The sequence below is a fragment of the Anolis sagrei genome, chromosome 2 (assembly GCF_037176765.1).
Source record: "Anolis sagrei isolate rAnoSag1 chromosome 2, rAnoSag1.mat, whole genome shotgun sequence".
NCBI lineage: Eukaryota > Metazoa > Chordata > Lepidosauria > Squamata > Dactyloidae > Anolis > Anolis sagrei.
In genome coordinates, this window is record NC_090022.1 from 171,669,211 (window position 1) to 171,684,881 (window position 15,671).

General features: G+C 44.3%; 1 protein-coding gene across 1 annotated transcript in view; it reads right to left on the reverse strand.

The window, feature by feature from the left end:
* The window catches only part of ICAM1 (intercellular adhesion molecule 1), a 33,066-nt gene extending 17,713 nt beyond the window's left edge, over positions 1–15,353 (reverse strand). Inside the window, exon 1 of the mRNA XM_067464133.1 lies at positions 15,137–15,353. Within this exon, the coding sequence (XP_067320234.1) occupies positions 15,137–15,191 (55 nt within the window). The 5' untranslated portion in view covers positions 15,192–15,353. The remainder of the gene's footprint in view (positions 1–15,136) is intronic.
* Between the last annotated feature and the right edge of the window lie 318 nt (positions 15,354–15,671).

The window sequence follows — 15,671 nt, forward strand, 5'->3', positions numbered from 1 at the left end:
TTGGCCAGCCTCAAACCCAACATTCCGAGATGACAAAGAGAGGAAAGGAAAGGCCGGGGGCTGGGTCAGAACACTCCCAATACAGACCGAAATAGGCACACAGAGCCCCCATGACCCACTCTACATCCCACTGCAGTTTGGAGGACTATAAACCATGGATGATGGGACTTGCAGTACCACCATTCACATTCTGAGACCGCTGTTAACCTCATCCAATGACTGATCAGGACCAAACTTGGCACATAGACCTCTCATGCCCCACTTTACATCCTGGTGTGGTTTGGTTGGGGATAGACCTTGGATTATGGGACTTGCAGTACCTTTGCTCAATTCTTGAGACCACTGCAACCCTCATGCAATTACCGATAAAGACCAAACTTTGCACACTGAGTCTTCATGACACACTCTACATCCTGGTGCGGTTTGGGGGAGGATGCACCATGGACGATGGGACTTGCAATACCTGCACTCCCTTCCTGAGACCATTACAACTGCCAACAGTGATGGATCAGGATCACAATTCGCACAGAGAGCCCACATGACCCACTCTACATCCTGGTGCAGTTTGGAAAAATATGGAAATGGATGATGGGACTTGAAGTCACTTCATTCACTTCCTGAGACCACTGAGACCCTCGCCAATGACGGATCAAGACCAAACTTGGCACACAGAGTCCCCATGACCCACTCTACATCCTGGTGCACGTTTGAGGAGGACAGACCATGGATGATGGGACTTGAAGTACCTCCACTCCCTTCCCAAGACTGCTGCAACCCTCATCTAATGTCCGAACAAAACCAAACTTGGCACACAGAGCCCCCATGACCCACTCTACATCCTACTGCGGTTTGGAGTAGGGCATACCATGGATGATGGGACTTGAAGTACCTCTACTCGCTTTCCGAGACTGCTGCGACCCTCAACAATGACTGAACAACACCAAACTTGGCACATAGACCTCTCATGACCCACTTTATGCCATGGTGTGGTTTGACTGTGGATCGAGCATGGATTATGGGACTTGCAGTATCTTCGCTCAATTCCTGAGACCACTGCAACCATCATCCAATTTCCGATAAGGACCAAACTTGGCACACCGGGTCTCCATGATGCACTCTACATCCTGGTGCGGTTTGGAGGATGATGCACCATGGACGATGGGACTTGCAGTTCCTTCACTCACTTAGTGAAACTACTGAGACCCTCATCCAATGACTGATGAAGACCAAACTTGGCACACAGAACCCCCATGGCCAACTCAACATTCTGGTGAGGTTTGGGGGAGAACAGACTATGGATGATGGGATTTCAAGGACCTCCACTCACTTCCCAAGACTGCTGCAACCCTCATCTAATGACCAATCAAGACCAAACTTGGCACACAGAGCCCCCATGAGAGACTCAACATCCTGGTGCTGTTTGGAGGAGGACGGACAATGGATGATGGGACTTGCAGTACCTTCACTTACTTCCTGAAACCACAGTGACATTCATCCAAATACCAATAAAGACCAAACTTGGCACAGAGAGCCCCCATGGCCAACTCAACATTCTGGTGATGTTTGAGGGAGACTATGGATGATGGGACTTGCAGTACCTTAACTCACTTTCTGAGACTGCTGTGACCCTCATCCAATGACTGATCAAGACCAAACTTCTCCATCCTGGTGCAGTTTGGAGGACGATGGGACTCACAGTACCTTCACTAACTTCCTGAGACCACTGCGAGCCATATAAATAACTGATAAACACCAGCCTTGATATACAATTCCTTTCTCTCATAACCCGGGCAGCGCCGGGTCCCCAAGCTAGTACATAATAAAAAGCACCCATGATTCTAAGACAGGGGTCCTCAAACTAAGGCCCGAGGGCCAGATACAGCCCTCCAAGGTCATTTACCCGGCTCAGGGTCAAACTAAGTCTGAAACGAGTTGAAAGCACACAACAACAACAACAATCCTTTTTTTAAACGGCTTTTTATTTTTACAATACAAAAAATACATACCGTGCACACACAAAACATTTACAATTCCCACCACCAACATGAGGATTATTTTCTTTCACATATTCATTTCTTTTGAGACAATCATTATTTCTTTATCTTTATACATTTCCATCCTGTATGCCATATAACATTTGTATCTTATTTCTTATGGCTTGATCTCCGGACTGATTCATAATATAGTTCTTTACCCTTGTCCATCTATCTTCCATTTCTCTCATTCGATTTTCATTTATTTTTAAATAATTTAATTTCACATTCATAATTTCAAATTCCATTTGCTCCACCAGATATTGGTACCATTTATTTATTGTCCATTTTGATTTATCTTTCCTCCCTAATACTATCACTGCTTGTGCACATTCAATTATTGCTTCTTTTATTTCCCATTTCCTCTCTTTTTCCTAATACCGCTGATTCCTTTGTTATGACCCACTCATTTCCTAATATTTGATTTGACACATTTTGTATAATCTGCCAAAAATCTTGTACATATTCACATTCCCACATCATGTGCGTAAAGTGCCCTTTCTGGTGGTATTCATGCCAACACTGACTACTCCCCTTTTTTATAGTAGTATGCTAATTGGCAGGGTGTACGATACCATTAATGCAATATTTTCCTCCTCATTTCTCGTACTTTGGTATTCCTTTCCATCCCTATTGTCTCTACCACATTTCTCATTTCTTGTTCCGAGATATGTAACTCCGTTTCCCACATAGTTTTCAAGTCCTGTATTGTACATCCATCGGCCTCTATTAGCATTGTATATATTTTGCTGGCCTGTGCCTTCTTTCCTTCCCCCTTTTCTCTTATTATCTTTTCAAAGGCGGTATCTTGTCTCTTAACCATATTGATATTTTCTTTTGTTTTGCAATATGCACAGATTGCTCTTATCTGTAACCAATTTTCTTGCCCAAGCCATTGTTTAATTTTATTTACAACAACAACAATCCTATCTCATCAGCCAAAAGCAGGCCCACACTTCCCACTGAAATACTATTAAGTTTATATTTGTTAAAATTGTTCTTCGTTTTAATTATTGCATTATTTTAAAGTGGGTTTTTTTGCTCTACAAATAAGATATGTGGAGTGTATAGGAATTCATTTGCGTTTTTTGCAAATTATAATCCGGCCCTCCAACAGTTTGTAACCTCGCCCTCTGTTTAAAAAGTTTGTGGACCCCTGTTCTAAGACATATCCTATTTTTCAAGATCAGGAAAACCGGGGTATTAGAAAATAAAATACATTATTAATGAGGAAGAATAAGTGTGCTAGGAAAAGATCCAGCAGGTTGCCATTGCCCGAGCCAACTGGGTTCCTTCCACTCCCCTCTTTCTGCTGAGTTAAATGAATGCAAACTACTTTCCGTATTTGAACAGCCTTGGAGTTAATAATGACCTCTGGATTCCCCCAGTTTCACTTTCCATTCTGTCTGCAGAGCAATCCTTGAAAGACTTTAGACTTGGTGACCCCTTCGCAATCTTCTTCTGCATTTTCCATAACGTTTGTCCTGCCATTTGTTATCAGTTTGTCTACGTCAGGAGAAATGCCTCTAGAACAGTGTTTCTCAACCTGGGGGGGTCACGAGGGGGTGTCGGAGGGGTCGCCAAAGACCATCAGGATACACAGTATTTTCTGCTAGTCATGGAAGTTCTGTGTGGGAAGTCTGACCCAATTCTATTGTTGGTGGAGTTCAGAATGCTCTCTGATTGTAGGTGAACTATAAATCCCAGCAGCTACAACTTCCAAATGTCAAGGTCTATTTTCCCCAAACTCGACCAGTGTTCACATTTGAGCATATTGAGCATTTGTGCCAAGTTTAGTCTAGATCAATCATTGTTTGAGTCCACAGTGCTTTCTGGATATAGGTGAACTACAACTCCCAGGCTCAAAGCCAATGATTAATGATCAATAATGATCCCTTTCATTATTTTTTGCTAGTCATGGGTGTTCTGTGTGCCAAGTTTGGGTCAATTCCATCTCTGGTGGAATTCAGAGATGGATTGATTGTAGGTGAACTATAAATCCCAGCAACTACAACTCCCAAGGTCCAGAGAATGAAAATACATCCTGCCTATCAGATATATACATGTCGATTCATAACAGCAGCAAAATTCCAGTTATGAAGTAGCAACGAAAACAATTTTAGGGTTGGGGGTCACCACAACATGAGGAACGGTATCAAGGGGTCGCAGAATTAGGAAGGTTGAGAACCACTGCTCTAGAACATTTATTTATTTATTTATTTATGGCACTTTTACCCCGCCCTTCTCAACCCCCGAAGGGGGACTCAGGGCGGCTTACAAAGAAGGCAGAATTCGATGCCTTTATACATTACACATAGTATACAAAAGTGTACAAAAACAAATATACAAAAACATGATTAAAACGATCATCACAGTTAAAACATCAACAACCGGTGCATAACACATTTTATAAAATATCATATAAAATCATTCTTATAATCAGCGTTTCGTTTCCAGAGTTCCTCATGTCCAGTCCGTTAGTCATTTCCTAGCCATCAATAAAGTTCTTTCTTTATTTGCCCGCCTGCCCAAATGCCTGGTCCCAGATCCATGTTTTTAGTTTTTTCCTAAAAGAAAGGAGCGATGTTGCAGATCTAATTTCCCCGGGGAGTGAATTCCACAGGCGGGGGGCCACCACCGAAAAGGCCCTGCTTCTCGTCCCCGCCAATCTCACCTGTGATAGAGGCGGGGTCGAGAGCAGGACCTCTCCAGAAGATCTTAGACTCCGAGGTGGGACGTAGAGGGAGATCCGTTCGGACAGATACACTGGGCCGGAACCGTGTAGGGTTTTATAGGTCAAAACCAGCACCATATAGCCCGAAAAAACCTACAACAACCCAGTTTGTCTATAACAGGGGTCCTCAAACTTTTTATACAGAGGGCCAGGTCACAGTCCCTCAAACTGTTGGAGGGCCGGATTATAATTTGGAAAAAAACCACGAATGAATTCCTATGAACACTGAACATATCTTATTTGTCGTGCAAAAAACACTTTAAAACAATACAATAATTAAAATGGAGAACAATTTTAACAAGTATTTCAATGGGAAGTGTGGGCCTGCTTTTGGCTGATGAGATAGGATTGTTGTTGTGTGCTTTCAAGTTGTTTCAGACTTAGGTCAACCCTGAGCGAAGGTCCAGGTAAATGACCTTGGAGGGCCGTATTTGGCCCTCGGGCCTTAGTTTGAGGGCCCCTGGTCTAGGAGTTGAAACCCAGCTCATTTTTTACAACAGTTTCCTGTACTTCTCTGTTCCTAGAATCCATAGCCTTTTTTCACAGCCCCTTGTCTGTCTCTGATGTTTGAGTATTAAGGTCACCGTGTTCAAGCAAGTGTGCCTATATGCTTTTGGATTTGTCTTGCGGAGTTGGTATTTATTTCCTTTCTGCAGTGACCCATTGTTTGGCTTTCTCTTTTGACTGCCAGCTGATCTGGAAGAGATCACTCTTCACTAGCCACTCCTTATTCTGTTCAAAGTTTAAAGAAAACCAGACCTTTTCCAGGAACAACTCAAGTGATAAAGTCAATTGTCAGGAACTTAAAAAAAAAAAAAGACGTTGTGAAACTTAAGAGCATATCAAAACTGCAGAATTAATGCAGTTAATGATACCACTTGAACTGCTGTGGCTCAATGATATAGAGTTATGGGATTTGGAGGGCGACTAAAATGATCCAGGGTCTGGAGAACAAGCCCTATGAGGAGCGGCTTAGGGAACTGGGCATGTTTAGCCTGAAGAAGAGAAGGCTGAGAGGAGATATGATAGCCATGTATAAATATGTGAGAGGAAGCCACAGGGAGGAGGGAGCAAGCTTGTTTTCTGCTTCCTTGGAGACTAGGACGCGGAACAATGGCTTCAAACTACAAGAGAGGAGATTCCATCTGAACATTAGGAAGAACTTCCTGACTGTGAGAGCCGTTCAGCAGTGGAACTCTCTGCCCCGGAGTGTGGTGGAGGCTCCTTCTTTGGAAGCTTTTAAGCAGAGGCTGGATGGCCATCTGTCAGGGGTGATTTGAATGCAATATTCCTGCTTCTTGGCAGGGGGTTGGACTGGATGGCCCATGAGGTCTCTTCCAACTCTTTGATTCTATGATTCTATGATTCTATGAAAATGTTCACCTTTGTCTGTCAGAGGGAAAGCCCAGGATTCCACAGCATTGAGACATGGCAGTTCAAGTGGTATCAATCTGCATTAATTCTACAATGCAGATGTACAGTGTAGAGAAAATAAGTGTATTTATTTATTTTTCTTCAATTTTTCGTATCACAAAATTACAAGTCAAACATTTCCCAAGCGCCTAGGACTGTGTGATGTATTTTCGAATGATGCGCGCAGATCCAAGTAAGGTGGCCTTTTGCAGTTGACAGATAGTGATTTTGTCGACGTTTATTGTTTCCAAATGCCGGCTGAGATCTTTTGGCACGGCACCCAGTGCGCCAGTGACCACTGGGACCACCTGTACTGGTTTATGCCAGAGCCTTTGCAGTTCAATTTTGAGGTCTTGATAGCGGCTGAGTTTTTCCTGTTGTTTTTCCTCAATGCGACTGTCACCTGGAATGGCGACATCAATAATCCAGACTTTTTTCTTCTACTATTGGCGACATCAATAATCCAGACTTTTTTCTTTCACTATTATTACTACTATTACTACTATTATTATTACTATTTACTATTATTACTATTACTATTACTGTTTACTATTATTACTACTTTTACTATTATTAATAGTATTATTATTATTATTATTATTATTATTATTATTATGGTGTGAGGGAATTGGCCATCTGCAAGGATGTTGCCCAGGGGACGCCTGGATGTTTTACCATCCTATGGAAGACTTCTCTCATGTCTCCGTATGAGGACCTGGAGCTGACAGAAGAGAGCTCACCCTACTCCCCGGATTCTAACTGTTGACCTTTTGGTTTTCAGTCCTACTAGCACAAGGGTTTAACCCATTGCACCACCAGGGTTCGGGGCTCCTATAAAAACTGGTAGTACTACAGGTCCCACCAATATTACAATCAGATCCTGGGATATAAAGCCAGTGTAGAATGGGCCTGATTTTTTTTTGTGACCCCATGTAAAAGGGGTCCCAAAAAAGGTAAAGGTTTTCCCCTGACATTAAGTCCAGTCGTGTCCAACTCTGGGGTGTGGTGCTCATCTCCATTTCTAAGCTGAAGAGCTGGCATTGTCCGTAGACACCTCCAAGATCATGTGGCTCAAAGCCAACCTGGGCTCAAAGCCAACCTTAAAATCTCTGGCATAGACACTAAGAACTGGGAAGCCCTGGCCCTTGAGTGCTCCAGCTGGAGATCAGCTGTGACCAGCAGTGCTGCAGAATTGAAGAGGCACAAATGGAGGGCGAAAGAGAGAAATGTGTCAAGAGGAAGGCGCATCAAGTCAACCCCGATTGAGACCGCCTTCCACCTGGAAACCAATGCCCTCACTGCGGGAGAAGATGCAGATCAAGAATAGGGCTCCACAGTCACCTATGGACCCACCCTGGAGGATTATCCTACTCGGACAGCGAAGGATCGTCTAAGTAAGTAAGTAATATTCATGACTACAAAAAAAAACCCCATTTGGTGAGAACCAAAGCAACTGAAAAAGCATGTGAAAGATTAGTGCCCAAACACTGTTTGAATACAGACAAATTTTCTAAAAAACAGTATGAAAAGCTACATCGGTTTAACATGAAACAGAGCAAATCCACTTTTTGTTTTAGTAATTACAATGAGTATTTATATCTGGAGGTGTGTGGAATTTCCTACTGAGGGTAAACTCAACCTAAAGCATACCTTGACTTTCCAGTATGCAATATGTGTTTGTATCGTTCATACATTAGATTTACGTAAAAACGGCTGGGTTACTTCAGAGGCAAGTTATCCTCATGACTCCCACACATCAACACATTGGTGGGTGGATATGTGTGTGTGGGGGGGGGGGGGGGGGGGAGCCATCATCACAGAGGAAAAACATATATTTGGAAACCTGAAATGTGGTTTAAAACTATACTAATGTGTGGGTTGTTTCATTAAGCAGTTTAGCACCTTACATTTTAGTTCAGTGTATACTTTGTCATGGTTAACTTCAGAGGTGCCACCTGACCCTCCACCCACTACAATATTTTTCCGAACTAGTGAAGCAACAGGCTTAATGTAAAAGACCTCTACAATTTAACAAACATACAATCACAAGTTGTTCTGGGCTCAGCTCAATAGTTTTGGTTTATAAAGGAAACTGGATCAGACCACTGATGTGTCTAGCTCAATATAATCTACTTGAATTGACAGTTCCTATCATTCTAGGATCTTGGGCAAATGAGTATTCCCACTCTGCCTGGCATGATTTTTTGGATTGGGTCTTTGGTCATTCTTGGACCAAAGCATCTGTTCAAATATGAGCTATACTGTTTAGAATAAATGAAAAATGAGCTGCCAAGCTCTCAAATTTGGGCAAATCCCATTGCCATCCATATATTCCTTTAGTAAATGTGTACTCAGTTGGTATGGGCCCAGACACTGTTTTTTTGTTATTGTATGTCCTCAAGTTCTTTCAGATTTTCACAACTTTGCAAGATTTGGTCAGAGGGGAGTTTGAATTTGCCTCCCTCTAAGGCTGAGAGTGTGTGACAGTCAGGGTTGTGAAACCTGTTTTCTTCTGCTCAAGCAAGGAGCTTTGAGATGGTAGAACAGAAGCTCTCCGAAGCTCTAGATGCCCTTACTGCCTACTACAGGAAAACCCAGCTGGTCCCTAATCCATCTAAAACACAGACATGTGCCTTTCACCTTAAAAACAGACAAGCATCCCGAGCTCTGAGGATTACCTGGGAAGGAATCCCACTGGAGCATTGCAGCACATCCAAATATCTGGGAGTCACCCTGGACCATGCTCTGACCTACAAGAAGCACTGCCTGAATATAAAGCAAAAACTGGATGATAGAAACAATATCATACTAAAGCTGACTGGCACAACATGAGGATCACAACCAGACACAGTGAAGACATCTGCCCTTGCGCTATGCTACTCTGCTGCTGAGTACGCATGCCCAGTGTGGAACACATCTCACCACGCCAAAACAGTGGATGTGTCTCTTAATGAGACATGCCGCATTATCACGGGGTGTCTGCGCCCTACAACACTGGAGAAATTACACTGTTTAGCCGGTATTGCACCACCTGACATCCGCTGGGAAGTAGCAGCCAATAGTGAAAGGACCAAGGCAGTGACATCTCCAGCTCATCCCTTGTTTGGATATCAGCCAGCACGTCAACGACTTAAATCAAGAAATAGTTTTCTTAGATCTACAGAGAGACTCGCTGGAACACCTCAGCAAGCGAGAGTCCAAAAGTGGCAGGCTCAAACCCAGCACCTCAATCCGTGGGTGATACCAGATGAGAGACTCCTTCCTGGGCACACAGAAGAGTGGGCGACTTGGAAGGTGCTGAACAGACTGCGCTCTGGCACCACGAGATGCAGAGCCAACCTCAAGAAATGGGGCTGCAAAGTGGAATCCACGACATGCGAGTGTGGAGAAGAGCAAACCACTGACCACCTGCTGCAATGCAACCTAAGCCCTGCCACATGCACAACGGAGGACCTTCTTGCAGCAGCACCAGAGGCACTCCAAGTGGCCAGCTATTGGCCAAAGGACATTTAATCAACTACCAAACTCATAAATTTTGTGTTTTGTCTGTTTGTTTCTTTTGTTCTGTTAGAAATGTAATACAATTATCTGGTTGCCCCTGACACGATAAATATAAATAAATGCTGCTCGAAAAAATAGGGGACCTTCCACACAGCCATATAACCCAGAATATTAAGGCCGAAAATCCCACAATCTCTGCTTTGAACTGGGCTATCTGAGTCCACACTGCCATATATTCTAGTTCAAAGCAGATAATGTGGGATTTTATTCAGCTGTGTAGAAGGGGCCTAGGACATGGAATAATGGATTCAAACTGCACCTAATTTTAGATTCCACCTAGAATCATAGAGTTGGAAGAGACCTCATGGGCCATCCAGTCCAACCCCCTGCCAAGAACCAGGAAAATTGCATTCAAAGCACCCCTGACAGATGGCCATCTAGAATCTGTTTAAAAGCTTCCAAAGAAGGAGCCTCCACCACAGAGAGTTCCACTGCTGAACGGCTCTCACAATCAGGAAGTTCTTCCCAATGTTCAAATGGAATATCCTGTATTGTAGTTTGAAGCCATTGCTCTGCGTCCTAATCTCCAGGTAAGCAGAAAACAAGCTTGCTCCCTCCTCCCTATGTCTTCCTCTCACATATTTATACATGGCTATCATGTCTCCTCTCAGCCCTCTCTTCTTCAGGCTAAACATGCCCAGCTCTTTAAGCCGCTCCTCATTGGGCTTGTTCTCCAGACCCTTGATCATTTTAGTCGCCCTCCTCTGGACACATTCCAGTTTGTCAATATCTCTCTTCCAGAATTCGACACAATATTCCACGTGTGGTCTGACCAAAACAGAATAGAGGGGTAGCATGACTTCCCTAGATCTAGACACTGCGCTCCTATTGATGCAGGCCAAAATCCCATTGGCTTTTTTTGCCGCCACCTCACATTGTTGTCTCATGTTTAACTTGTTGTCCACGAGGACTCCAAGATCTTTTTCACACGTACTGCTCTCGAGCCACGTGCCCCCATTCTATAACCTTGCATTTCATTCCACCCAAACATTTAGGAAGAACTTCCTGACAGTAAGAGGTGTTTGACAGTGGAATATACTGCCTTAGAGTCTAGTGCAGTCTCTGCCTCTTGAGGCTGTTAAACAGAGGCTGGATGGCCCTCTGTCGGTAATGCTTTGATTGTGTTTTTCCTGCATGACAAAGAGTGGACTGGATGGGCCTTGGGGCCTCTACCAAGTCTAGGATTCTATCAACCCTGGTCTCCAGTCAAAGTCCAACACTCAAACTATTATTCCGGCTTATCTCAAATATGCTCCAAAACAAGTTGAAACAACTCCAGCTAGATAATCTGGCTTTGTTAAGGGTGCACTTAAAAAAACTATGCTTACTCACTCTTTTGTAAAAAAGTAAAATAAAACAAGCTACAGTTTCAGACAAGTACTGTAAACCTAGGTTTTTAGAGAGGGCTTACTTCCTGCTAGGACTTTGTTTAAGTTCCACCCGCAGTTTCCAGCACCCACTTCTGGGAAAGTTTGGTCAGTTAGGTGGCCCTGAGCAGAAGCAGAGTGCACTTCCCCAGTATTAGCGGACAGGGAGGTGCAGAAGAGAGGCGACAGATCTAACGTTGGTCCAACACTCAAGCCCTTGGGTCACTTTTTCTCTAACCATTCAGCCTAGATCAGTGGTCCTCAACCTTCTTCATGCCACGACCCCTTGATACAGTTCCTCATGGTGTGGTGACCCCCAACCATAACGTTATTTTTGTTGCTACCTCGTAACTGTCGTTTTGCTACAGTTATGAATCGTAATGTAAATATCTGATACGCAGGATGTATTTTCATTCATTGGACCAAATTTGGCACAAATACCCAATATAACCAAATTTGAATACTGGTGGGGTTGGGGGGGGGGGTTGATTTTATCATTTGGAAGTTGTCGTTGCTGGAATTTATAAGTAAAGGTAAAGATTTCCCCCTGACATTAAGTCCAGTCATGTCCAACTCTGGGGATTGGTGCTCATCTCCATTTCTAAGCCGAAGAGCCGGCATTGTCCATAGACACCTCCAAGGTCATGTGGCCAGCATGACTGCAAGGAGCGCCGTTACCTTCCCGCTGGAGCGGTACCTATTGATCTACTCACATTTGCATGTTTTTGAACTGCTAGGTTGGCAGAAGCTGGGGTTGACAGTGGAAGCACACGCTGCTCCCCAGATTCGAACCTGCGACCTGTCAGTCAACAAGTTTTAGCAGCTCAACAGTTTAACCCACTGCGCCACTGGGGGCTCCAGGATTTATAGTTCACCAACAATCAAAAAGCAATCAAAGAGCAAAACTCAAACAATGATGGATCTGGACCAAATGATAGAATTGGGCCAAACTTCCTACATAGAACTCCCATGACCAAAAGAAAATACTGTGTTTTCTGATGGTCTTTGGCGACCCCTCTGACACCCCCTCATGACCCCCACAGGGGTCCCGACCCCCAGGTTGAGAAACACTGGCCTAGATGTTTTGCTTCATGTATTTTAAAGGTCTGAACGAACTCTTTGGCAACAATCTCTATAAACCCCACATCCATGGGCATACATACATGGACTTACAAGCAACTCCTAGTTAAGAAGAGGGGTGAGACAACAGAAAGTGAGAGAAATCTCCGCCTTGGAAGGGAAATCCACTCCTGAAATAGTTATTATCAAGGGGAAAAGGTGTTTCCACTGAAGCTTGATCACCAATTCTTGTTTCCACAACAAGCCATATTTTTCAAAATCCAATATATCACAGAGACAGAAAGGGAGGTAAAATCCTCCGAACACGGACACAGACAGCAAAGCAAACACCACAGGGGTGTTCACTTTCCCAATGCCTTCCAAAGAGATATAGATAGCTTTGGAAAGCATAGGGAAGTGTTGACACCCCTACAGTGTTTGCTTTGCTGTCTGTCTGCCTATCTGTCTGTCTATACATACATATAGAGACAGCAAAACAAACACCACAGTAATGTTAACCCTTCCCTATGATGTATATGATATGATAAGACAGAATATATGTGTGTGTGTTCTATTTGAAGCTGAAAAATCAGATAGTATAGGATATATATCTATCTATATAAAAATGCTCTGTGCATAATGAGTACCTTAAGAACAAACATGCTCTGTGCGTAATGAGTACCTTAAAAACAAAAGATCCAATAAACGAAATCACACCAAATTTAGAAACAAAACATCTCACAAAACAAGGAGTGACCACCACTCAAAAAATTGTGATTTCGTCATTTGGGAGTTGTAGTTGCTGGGTTTTATAGTTAACCTACAATCAAATAGCATTTTGAACTCCACCAATGATGGAATAGAACCAAACGTGGCACACAGGACTTCCATGACCAACAGAAAACACTAGAAGGGTTTGGTGGGCACTGACCTTGAGTTTGGGTGTTGTAGTTCACCTACATCCAGAAAGCACTGCAGACACAAACAATGATGGATCTGGACCAAACTTGGCACGAATATTCCATGTGCCCAAATATGAACACAGATGGAGTTTGTGGGAAATAGACCTTGACATTTGGGAGTTGTAGTTACTGGGATTTATAGTTCACCTACAATCAAAGAGCATTCTGAACCACACCAACGACAGAATTGGGGCAAACTTCCCACACAGAAGCCCCATGACCAACAGAAAATATTTAAGGCCATCCAGTCCAACTCCTTTCACCGGGGCAAGAAAATGTAATCAAAGCCCTCCAGCCATAGATATAGATAGATATATGATTCACAGAGAGAGAGATATTGTAACAGAGATTTGAAAGGGACCCCTAAAGAAGGACAATGGTATGTTGCATGCCCCAGAGTAGGCAAACCAGACACTCTCCACATCAACACTGACAAAGAAACAGCAAGAAATACTGTTTACCCACAAGCAGAAAGACATTACATATATTAGAAACCAACACTTTCTAATTACTTTATTGTCCATATCACCAGACTGGGGCACAGCAATGCGTGGCAGGGGACAGCTAGTGATATAAATAAAAATGTAATGTTCGTTTGTGGGATCAACATAACTCAAAAACCACTGGATGAATTGGCACCAAATTTGGACACAATACACCTATCAGGCCAAGGAGTGACCATAACTCATAAAAACACTGAAAAACACAGAAGAAGGAACGTAAAAAGCCAAAAATAATAAAAAATACATTACAACACATGTGCAAAAACACACACACACATATATTTATATATCTTAGGTGATCCCTTGTTTTCCGAGGAGGATTGTCTTCCAGTATTCTTGTGGCTGTGGAGCCCAATTCTTGCTCTGCATCTTCTTCTGCATTGAGGGCATTGGTTTCCAGGTGGAAGGCGGTCTCGGTCGGGGTTGGCTTGACTTGCCTTCCCCTTTTGCCCTCCATTCGTGCCTCTTCAAATTCTGCAGCACTGCTGGTCACAGCTGACCTCCAGCTGGAGCACTCAAGGGCCAGGGCTTCCCAGTTCTCAGTGTCTATGCCAGAGTTTTTAAGGTGGGTTTGAACCCATCTTTCAATCTCTTTTCCTGTCCACTGACATTCCGTTTTCCATTCTTGAGTTCGGAGTAGAGCAACTGCTTTGTGAGACGGTGGTTGGGCATCCGGACAGCGTGGCCAGTCCAGCGGAGTTGATGGCGGAGGACCATCGCTTTAATGCTGGTGGTCTTTGCTTCTTCCAGCACGCTGACGTTTGTCCGCCTATCTTCCCAAGAGATTTGCAAGATTTTCCGGAGGCAGCGTTGATGGAATGGTTCCAGGAGTTGCATGTGATGTCTGTAGACAGTCCACGTCTCACAGGCATAGAGCAGGGTTGGGAGGACAATAGCTCTATAAACAAGCATCTTGGTATCCCTACGGATGTCCCAGTCCTCAAACATTCTCTGCTTCATTCTGAAAAATGCTGCACTCGCAGAGCTCATGCGGTGTTGTATTTCGGTGTCGATGTTGACTTTGGTGGATACACACATACACTACACACACACATATACATACACAAAATACATATACACAGATTGGGCCACAGCAACACGTGGCAGGGAACGGCTAGTATGAAATAAAGCCCTGAGAGTCGGAGTTTGGTGAGGCACCACCACGCTTGGGAGAGAAAGCTCAAGCTCTGCCATGACTGGAAACTAGCATTGAGCCATGGTACGCTCAATACGGCGCTCCATGCAGTCATGCCGGCCACATGACCTTGGAGGTGTCTATGGACAACGCTGGCTCTTCGGTTTAGAAATGGAGATGAGCACCACACCCCAGAGTCAGACATGACTGGACTTAATGTCAGGGGACTACCTTTACCTTTAGCTAGAGAAGGGAGTCTCAACTTGCATTGATTCCACAGTGGAGATGCGCCCAGGGCGGTCTCCCACCCCAACAGTAACCAGTCCCAAACCAGAGAGGGTTGGGGTGCCTTGGGATATTGGGTCTTACCTCTTGCCAAACCCCAGGCGCTCAAGGCGAGGCAGAAGCAGAGAAATCCTTGCATCGTGGAAAGTAATCCAAAGTGTGGAGGGAGCAAGTGCAGATGAGATCCCTGGAGAAGATCTGGGAAGGCAAACAAGATGAACAGAGGCAAAACTCTGCAGAGAAAGGCAGGCTGCTTGCTCTTCAGGAGTCTGTTGTTACCTTTGCTCTGGGGAAGAGCCCCGCCGGGGTTTATATCCCACGAGGCGGTTCCGGGAAGGAGGAGGAGGAGGAGGAGGAGGAGGAGGAGGAAGCCCTGCCCTCTCCTTCCTCCCCACTGCGTCTCCACCAGATCGGTGGGAATTCCCTCTCGCCAGCCTTGTGCCTGGCGGGAAAGTCCCCGGACCTGCAATTCTCCAAGCCAGCGAGGTGCACCCAGAACCACGGTGTCACCCATGAACTTGTGGAAAGGGGGGGGGGGGTGCTCTTTGCTTTCCATCCAGCCATCCATTTCCACCCATTTCGGATCCCTTTCCCTGAAAAGCGAGGCATTCCAAAAAGG